This window comes from Antechinus flavipes, chromosome 1 (assembly GCF_016432865.1).
Source record: "Antechinus flavipes isolate AdamAnt ecotype Samford, QLD, Australia chromosome 1, AdamAnt_v2, whole genome shotgun sequence".
Lineage (NCBI taxonomy): Eukaryota > Metazoa > Chordata > Mammalia > Dasyuromorphia > Dasyuridae > Antechinus > Antechinus flavipes.
Genome location: NC_067398.1, coordinates 583349933 through 583359669, shown reverse-complemented (window position 1 = coordinate 583359669; position 9737 = coordinate 583349933). Strand labels below are relative to the sequence as shown.

General features: G+C 41.4%; 1 protein-coding gene across 1 annotated transcript; it reads right to left on the bottom strand.

Annotated features, from left to right (window-relative positions):
• Window positions 1–1491: 1491 nt before the first annotated feature.
• Window positions 1492–9499, bottom strand: KCNS2 (potassium voltage-gated channel modifier subfamily S member 2). The gene is made up of 2 exons (XM_051970909.1): window positions 7795–9499; window positions 1492–6877 (listed from the first exon to the last, which is right to left on the bottom strand). Exon 2 carries the CDS (start codon window positions 6839–6841, stop codon window positions 5408–5410), a length of 1434 nt encoding a protein of 477 aa, XP_051826869.1. The 5' UTR covers window positions 6842–6877; window positions 7795–9499; the 3' UTR covers window positions 1492–5407.
• Between the last annotated feature and the right edge of the window lie 238 nt (window positions 9500–9737).

The window sequence follows — 9737 nt, the reverse complement described above, 5'->3', positions numbered from 1 at the left end:
ATAATATGTAAAGCACTTTACAAGACTTAAAGCATTGTATAGATGCTTAGAAAATAATTACTTGGGTTTCAGTTATGAATACCAAGGATTACTGGTAATTCTATTTAGGGAAGAAAGAAATGAGGATATAGGTTCTCCAGTTCAGTGATTCTCCATTTGAATTAAACTATGGTAGTTCAAAAGGCCATCTATCTATCTCTAGGTAAAAGGGAGAGTGATTCCTCATACCAACCCCCAATGACCCATAATAACCTTATGAAAATACAGGGAGGGTGTGTGTGTGTGTGTGTGTGGTGTGTGTGTGTGTGTGTGTGTAGGGGTAGAGATGTGCTGCCAAGTTTCTAAAAAGGAAGAAAATATAAATTGGGAAGGAGTTAATCTCAAAACTGCACCCAGAGAGAATTTGATTTTACTTTAAATCATTAGACTAGTTTTCCAAAGGAAGGACAGTAACAGGACAGTGAAATGTAGGCAATTTTTCAATCAATAAATATTTATTAAGTACGTATTATATGCCAGGTGCTAAGTATGTGCTGAGTTATTAAATATCATATTCAGTTCTGTCTGACATGTTTGATCCAAAAGTATGTTAAGCTCCTGAAGAGTTGGGACTATATCATTTTTACTTTGGATTTCCAATGTCAAGCACTATACCTGGCACATAGTTTCTTAAATATATTTTTGTTGAGTTGAAGCAGATACATGAATGTATGGATCTCCAGGGCACTCTCTTCTTAAAGAAAATGTGGAAGGGAACAGGGTCAATATAAAATCATATTGCTCTTTTTTCCCTTAAAAAAATTGTTCTGCAGTCTCTCCCTCTTCAATCCTTTCCCCTCTCCCCCTCACAAGATTAAAATGGAAACTTATCAACCTTCAAACCTGCGTAGTCGCTGCTACCCAACTAAGCTGAGTTAATGTATTTAATGAGTTAATTTGCTATCCAGGAGGGATGTTAGTACAGAGGAGAAAGGGAGTTCATTAACATCATGTGATACCCTGCAGTTTAAAGTCTCAGCAGAGAAGTCTAAGGGAACATTCAGTGAGGAAGTAGTGAGTTTTGTGGGAGAGAACTCCTTCAAGGAGAATCTACTGCTTTGGAAGCTAAACAAAGGTACTGACCCCAAGGAATTTTACTTCTATGATTCCATTTCTGACCCTATCCTGACAATTTTACTAAAAAAAAAAAGAATTTAATCTCATAAACATTTGCTACTCTGGGAAGATTTCAAAAATTGTTTACTCCACATATATTTTTGAAATTATAGCCTTCTTTGATCAAGAATTCTGGTTCAGAACATTGTATTTCCTTCTGTTATTTGCCACTCTATGCAATTGGGAAAAAAACTTAAAGACAATTAAATAATTTTCTCTCTAATCTGCATACTGTTCAAGACTGAATTCCTAAGCATGTAAGTGTTATTGCTCATTATGGAGTCCAAGCATGAGGATTAAAGTGTAGCAATCAGACATAATAGTTCATTTGAAGTCTCAGTAAATGCTTGCACAGTAGTGTGTTAATGAGTGTTAAAACTGACATCATAAATACAACGTTCTCAATTTTTAAAATTACAACTCTGTAACAGGTCATGCTGATAAAACACACAAGAAATACAAGTTGAGCCTTTAAAATACATAACAAACAGCCGGCACAGATATTCACTAACCCAAAGTACATACAAATAATTTTTAAATGAGAAGAGAATTAGCAGGTGGTTAAATTATTTGAATAATAAGACAAGTAGAAATAAATCCAAGTATTAATTACCAATTATCACCTTCTGGGTTTCAAACCGTTTATAGTTAGGCATTACAAAATGCCTCTGTCTTGTGGCAAACCCATGAAACTTGGGGATGTTATTATTAGGTTTTGTTTTTGTTGATTTTTTAAAAGAAAAACTCAAATTTGAAACCATTTAATCCATGTCAACCAAATAATTTGCTCAGGCAGAATAGTGACATTTCGACAACTTAAAACTTTCTAAGCCACCATATGTACTGTGTAATAAAAAAAAGGGCCCCTTTGTTTCCTCCAAAATAAGCTCCAAGTAGTTTAAAGGTTTGTCATAGCAAAGAAAATCTTTCTTTGCCCCAAAACATCTACCAAACAACAGTCTTGTGAACTGAGCTCTTCCTCTAGATGAATTATTTTAAATGGGAATTAAAAACCAGGTTTGTAGGTCAGATTGGCAGGGCTGATGCCTAAAGCTAGCACTCTATAAAAATGAAACAGAAAATAGTCCTCATGAAGTTTTTCCTTTGTAGTCTGAAATGTAATCAAGTTTTGTAACAAGAGGAGATGATTTCTACTTAAAATATTATTTTATAGATGAATTTGGAAGCCCAAGTCTGAACTAGATGTTGACATTATGATTTGATGGTGCCATTTCAGAGAGGAAGAACAATTTTTCCCTGGGTCCCAGATTAATTTAAGTTATTTGTCATTCTTTAAAATGAAATCTGTTTTTGAAGCCACATAGGTTTGTCTTCCTTCCTTCTGGACATGCTGCTTTGAGACTTACTTTGGGTTATTAGAAAGCATTATTAAACTTGTTCTTTTAGATTTACTACTGATTCTGGAAGGAACAAAGTCCTTTTCTACATGAATAAATATGAGAGGTTAAAAACAATTTCTAAAAGCACTTTGGGATATCCCTCAGGTGAAAGGCACCATATAAATGCAAATTGTTTCCACAATGAATTGTGAACCTTTCAGCTTTTTTATTTAAAATGGATACAACTGTCAGAAACACCTTATCGTTTATAATGAAATAGTGTTTGGAAAAAAATATTCTATCTAGAGCAACTGAGTACTGTCCTGCCTCCCTGCAGATAAGCCTATAATAAGGAATTAATACCCAATATGGAACCCCATAAAATTGGTTTTAGCAAGTGAAAACATTCTTGGGCACACGTGGTACATCAGCTACCATCACCTACCTTTCAACCACTCTAGAGGTGATTTTGTAAACTGTTGACTTTTTATCTCTGCAAATACTGGCTAGAGTCAGATATTTTGACTGCAAACATCTATGAAATAGCACTAAACTTCTCAATCTGTTATCTCTGTCTTTTCAGGTTTTCATAGTGTGTGTGTGTAAGAGGAAAGAGAAAACAGGAAGAGGAGTAGAACAAAATCAGGGAGAAAGAGAGATAGAGAGAGACAGAGAAACAATGAGACAGAGAGATAGAGAGACAGCAAAAGAGAGGCAGAGATATTGTCCATTAGCTATTGGGAGGTGACCTACTATGAATCTCCGTCCAGATGAGTGAAGTTGAACCTACATCTACAATCAGAAGTGCATATGCATTTAGAAAATCACTCAAGCCAAAATTCCCTTAGTAAAAAACAGTAACTCAGCCCATAGACATCTTGTGAATCTTTTCAGATACTAACGGTTCCTCACAGCAGTCCTATGAGGTTAATATGGACCCCATCTATTAAGTGAGGAAATCAAGTCATACAAACTTCAGTAATTTAGGTAAAAGTCACATAAAAATAAAGGATCTGAGCCTGGCTAACTCCATGCTTATGTCACTTGACACAATCTTTACAAGACATACAATAGAAGTCAATTTGGAAACAATCACACAACATATACTATGACAGATACAGAGCAGTTATACAAAGTGACTCAGTATTCCATCCACATTTTTACGTGATAGCCCAGGGCTCCTGTAATCAGGGAGCAAAGAGCAGAAAGGAGTTTCTGAGAACCACAGGAAGTAGGATATATGTACCCCTTTAACCTTTTTTCAATAGGCTTAAAAGTTTCAAGGTACTTTATGCAGCATTAAACTTTTTAAAAGTTTGTAATTAGTTGTAATATTTTATAATTCTATTTCCTTTTCAATTTTCCCACTTCTTTCCCTTCCCCATTTTTAACCCTACCTTGTTCCCAGAACAAAGACAGTTAATTCAATATATAAATATAGATATAGATACATATAATATTTCCCTGCAGCCTACTCCATGCATATATCATCTGTATTCTGAGTACATGCTTATGTTCCATGAGTTCCCCATTGCAAAGAGGGAAGCCCCTTACTAGGTAATTATAGTATCATATAAAAATTATGAATCCTAGAAGCAAAATCTTGCTTTGAAATAAGCATGCGCTCATTTTTAATGAAATTTCAGAGGAGAATACTGAAAGATAGTTTCCAAGCTACTGTCTTTCATATCAAATATGAAATATTTACTTTTATAAGATATTAAAATAAACCCCTTAGGAATTAGAAGAGGCAGAATAACCAAATCCACACTCTTAAAAAAGACAAATAAAAAAATTGCTAATTCCTATGACCCAGCAATATTTGGTAAAATTGTTTAGAACATGGAATATAGTCTGAAAAAAAATCTTTTCATTCTTGGTCTATGCATACTGGGCCCAAGACAGGATCCGCATTGGAAAGACTCTTAGGAAAACAGGATGCCTTCTTCATGATTGTGACTCTCAATAAAGAATAAGAAATTCAAGTTGAAAGAAATCCTAGAGATTATCCCATTCAACCCATTCCTGTAACAGAAATCCCTCTACGTCATTCCTAACAAGTGGATATCCAGCTTCTACTTTCAATCATCCAGAAATGAGAAACTCACTACTTTTTTTTTTTCACATCAAAAAACCCAGAGAGCCTCATAAGGATCAGATCTGTCCCTGATTTTAGACTAACAGTAATTTCCCGATGCTTTTGCTCTTGAAGTAGGATCAGTTAGACACTGTGTATGTGTAAACTGAGTAAATTAGATTTCCAGGGAGGTAATATTTGCATAAATAACAGTAGTATGATATGCACCCATGCAAAGTCACAGAACTAAAATTTAAGTTTTAAGAAAACAGAAAGTTGCATTGGTGATATGTGCTTAATTTCACATTTTCTGTTTTGAGCATTGACGTAAATTGAGAAATGAATGCATGACTGAAATTTTTTTTCACATTCTTGTAAGTTGAAATCTGAGTTTTTCATTGCTGACTTCACAAGTGTTCCCACTGGAGAGACACACTTTTTATCCAATCCTCACATGATAACATGAAAACAAAAGTGCAAACTGACAGCATTGTACCAGGAACACCAGGATTGGGTACATGATGGACGATTTGTATAGAAAAACTGGCATTCAGGATACTCATCAGGCACAAAGTTTAGCATTTTTCTCAGTGCAAAGTTGATATAGTGTTAGTCACCCCACCCCATAGCAAGGATTCTATATGCTGTAGAAGCAATAGTGGGGGTACACTGGTCAGGCATCTCCTTCCATTTAGAATGGTAAGGTACTGAAAGGGAAAGACTTTATCTTCTCCTCTCTTTGTAACCCTATGGAGCCTGGAGCCTTGCCAGCAGCACAAAAGGAGCTCAACCATCAGTATGGTCTTGACTATTATGATGGAGCCTGACCTTCAGGCTAATGTAGGGAATCATTTAAGCTTAGTTCACTTGGTGAGCTTCTGCTCATGTTGGTAAGACTTGCCATCAGTGACTTAACTTTGTGGGCATAGTAGTCCCGTAGATTGACTGAAGGAACCTCCTTCATTCCATCTCCAAAATCGCAGCTGCGCATGGCACTTTCAAGTTGCTTTTGTCGCCTATAAAAATGTGAAAATTTATTGAAGATCAAAGTTATTGGCAGCACCACCACAAGAATGCCAGCAAGGATACAAGCTGAAGCAGTCAGCTTCCCAGCTGTGGTCCCTGGAACAACATCACCATAGCCCACAGTTGTCATGCTCACAGTTGCCCACCACCAGCAGGCAGGGATTGTGGCTAGACCCTCATTTTCTTCTTTCTCAATGGTGTAGGCCACTACAGAGAATATTGATATGCCCACTGAGAGATAGAGTAAGAGGAGCCCTACTTCTTTGTAGCTATATTTCAAGGTGGCCCCTAGAGACCGAAGGCCAGTGGAATGTCTGGCCAATTTGAGGATGCGGAAAATCCTCATGAGCCTGAGGACTTGAGCCACCCTGCCTAAGTTGGCCAAGGTGGGAGAACTCTCCACCACCAAGTTGACCACCAGGGTGATGTAGAATGGAATGATGGACATGAGATCAATCAAATTTAGTGCATTCTTAAAAAATTTGAAGAACTCTGGGGCCACAGCAAATCTGGCCACTAACTCAAAAGTGAACCAAGCAATCCCAAAGTGTTCCACAATTTCAAACCTGGGGTCTTCCTCCGGGTTGCCTTGGCTATCCGGGATCAGAAAGTCAGGAAGGCTGTTGAGGCACATGGTGACAATGGAGCCTAATACCACCATGATGGAAAGAATGCTGAATACCCTACTCAGAATTGAATAGCCAGGGTTATCTAGGGCCAACCATAGCTGTCTCCGGAGATTACCCAAGGGCTGTCCATCAAACTTAGATGCATCATTGTAGAAGGCCAAAATCTCATCAAAGGAGGAGGTGGTACTCTCCTGGTCACTCTGCTCATCCCACTTCTCTTGGTCGGGCTCCATCTTCCTTCCATGATAGCTGTAGCTGCAGCAGGAGTCGATGAAGAACTCGTTGATCCCCCAGTACTCTATCTCTTGGCTGAAGGAAAAAACGCAGAGCTCTCCCATCACGTGTAGTTTGCCTGTGTTATAGAAGTGCAGGACGTAGGGGAAGAGCTCCGGGTTCCTGTCAAAGTAGAACTCGTTCTGCGCGTCGTCATAGTCATCACACAACTCCAGGATGGACTCCTTGGAGCGGCAGTGTAGGAGGCGGCCCAGCCGGGTCTCTGGAAAGCGCAACAGCGTGTGAGAGCGCAGCTTTTTCTTGAAACCCCCAACATTGACGCTGATCTCGCAATCCTCAAAGTTGGCTTCGGATAAATCCGACAGGCTCTGGCCCGTCATCTTGGGGAGACCCGGGACACTGGCGGGGAGCTACACCTAGAATTTGAGTGAACAGGGAGGAGGCGATGAGCGGCGGTGGGAAAGGGCCACGCGTGACTAGCGTTGGGATTTCCCTCTTCTCTCCTCTCCCTCCACCCACCCCCGAAATGCAAGATTACAGGATCACTCCGTGCATTCTAACGTAAAGGTTCCTGGGGATGGACCAGGTTTTTGTTAGTTGGGTGATATTTTTTCGGGGTTAGTTGGGGGCGGTGGGGGGAAGGGAGAGATTGACCTTCTTGTAGATGTGAGAGGTGGACCCATCCCTTGGTTCAGTGCCCATTCGGAGCATTTCTGTGGGGTGGGGCAATGACTAACACCGTATCCCACCTCTTGTCCCTCAGGTCCCCTCACTCCGTTGACACTGGCGTTTTCCTCCTCACATTGGAGAGCTCAACGAGCTATCCTTGCACCTCTGATTCTGGCAGTCGCATTGGAGATAAATGTAAGCTGAAATAGAATCTCCGTAGGCGTGTAGATGCCCCTCGCTCCCCCAACCCACCCAATCCAGCTCACACCCTGGGAACTGGACGTCTTGATTAAGAGAAACAAGGTTTCTGGATGGATATGTAGGAGGCTTTGGAGCAAAAAAAAAATACTATCTTTTCAAATAATAAGAGATATGGTTATTTAATACCCATCACTACTTTCCCTGACTATAGTGTTTCACCTCGCCAGAGCTTCTTCATGGGTAGCTGGAGAGTCGTGTGGGTGCGTGTGTGTGTCCCTCCTGTTACCTCCCTTAGTTCTCCATCCTTCTAGTCAACTAATCAGGAACCGGTTCTACCCTGGCCCTCTTTCCATTCCTGGCTCGGCGCCCCAGAACCTCGTGCACTGCGCGCTGAGCTCCCTGAATTTTTTCAGCTCTCCCCCTGGCAAAGCCGATTCTCAGAGAAGAGGGAATCAGCTCTTACCTGCAGTCTCAGGAATCGGTTGGAGATCCAAGTGCGAAACTTCCCAGACCACCTTCTTAGCATTGCTGCTCCTGCTGTTGCTGATGCTGTCCACTGGATGTTCGTGTGTGTCTGTGTGCGCGTGTCTGTGTGTGTGTGTGTGTGTGTGTGTGTGTGTGTGTGTGTGTGTGTATCTAGCAGGAAGATCCAGAGCGATGTCTCCTGCTTGTCTTTCAGGCTTGGGTGATCAAAGAACTGCCAGCTGATCGTGTCCAGGGGTGACAGGTTGCCCCTTGGCCTTGGCTGTTGGGAAATCACCCCCGACCCCAGACCCACTTCCCTCTCTCCCCGCAGCAAGAGCCGCTCCCTCTGTGGAGGCTGGAGCTGCCCGCTCAGTCAGTCAGTCTCTGTGGGTGTGGGCTGCAGCGGGAGATTAGAAGATCCTTTCTCCCGGGGCTGGAGGAATCTGAGGGCCAGGCCTGGCTAGGCGGGTAGTGCTGAAGGGACAGCTCCTGGATCCCCACAGACCCTTCCAGCAGCCTCCTCCGCCGTTGTTGCTGCTGCGGCAGCCGCAGCTACAGCCGCGGTTCCTGCACTCAGCCTGGGCGTCATGGCGACCACCGCCTATACCCCCACTTCAGCGCTCAACTGACTCTCTTCCCCAAAGGAGTCCGCTCCAGTCTACCGTGAACCCCACAGGTGCCTCAGCCCACTTCCCTTTGCCGTGGCCCCTCCCATCAAACCTTTTCCCTGAATCATGGATAGCCCCAGGTGGCCTTATTTTCCGCGGTCTTGTGGGGAGCCAGATAGCCTTTTCTCTTTCCCAAAAGGCAGGACTGAAGATGTAGGGACATAGAGATCAGGTTAGGAGTACGTGTGTGGCAGAGGGGGTGGGGACTGCAATTTGAGAAAAATTCTTATTCCCTGGTTGTGCCAGAGGCGGACAGCTGAGGAGTTCAAGGTGTCAAACCTTTTTCCCGCCTGAAGAAAGTTTCTGGAGGCTTCCCAGGCAGCATGGATGAAAAGGAACAGAAAGGAGCCAAGAGCGGGAAGCGGTAGCCCCCCTAACTTTTCGAAGTATTGATGGTTAGAACTGGAAGCTTTATGTATGTGTATTGTCTCCAACATGGAGTTCTTTCTCTGCAAAATATGGGAACTGTGTTTACATGCATTTGCTATTTGTAGAAGTTGTATTGTGTAGGTATAGAGTAGGAGCTATGTTCTGTGAATGCTGCATCTGATTGTTCTGAGTGCATGTGTATATGCAGTGTGGAAGCTATATTATACATATAGGAGTAGTACGTGTGTGCAGTAAGAGAACTGTGTGTGTAACATGTATGTGTGTGTGTATAAGGTGGTTACTATATATATACATGGAAGATGTATGAATATTTACTCTATGTACACAAAAGAAATTTGTGTTTATAAATAAGGGTGCTTTGTGAGTGAGTGTAGTGTAGCAGTTGTATATTTGTTACATTAGTAAAGGCTGTTCTCAAGCCTACAATTTTTCCTTGTCACTTCTTGAAGCTTTTCTAACTCCTTTGGTTGGTAACAACTTTTACCTTCAGATTTCTTGTAGCACCACTTTATTTTCAAACCATCTAATCAAGCTATATTTTGTATATAGTAGCTACTTGTGAGGGCTACCCCCTTGTGAGGGGATCTCTATTCCCTAATTCTTTAAGGGCAGGGACTGATGTTTTTATTATGTTTTGTTCCAGCATTTAAAACAGCCCATTACATACATTAAACGATACATAATGTTTATTGTATGGTATTATAATTGTATGTGCAATGAATTATGCTAAGTGTACAGTATAGGACACACACACACGCACACGCGCACACACACATGTGTGTGCGCGTGTGCGTGTGTGTGTGTATGTGTGCGTGTGTGTATGATTCCTGAGGTTCAGAGAGATTGAGTAATCTTCAAAGTCACACAGATTTCTTTGTCTGTA

Bases quoted from the DNA above. Each gene is read 5' to 3' on its own strand.
- KCNS2 (XM_051970909.1), bottom strand. From the start codon at position 6,841: ATGACGGGCCAGAGCCTGTCGGATTTATCCGAAGCCAACTTTGAGGAT.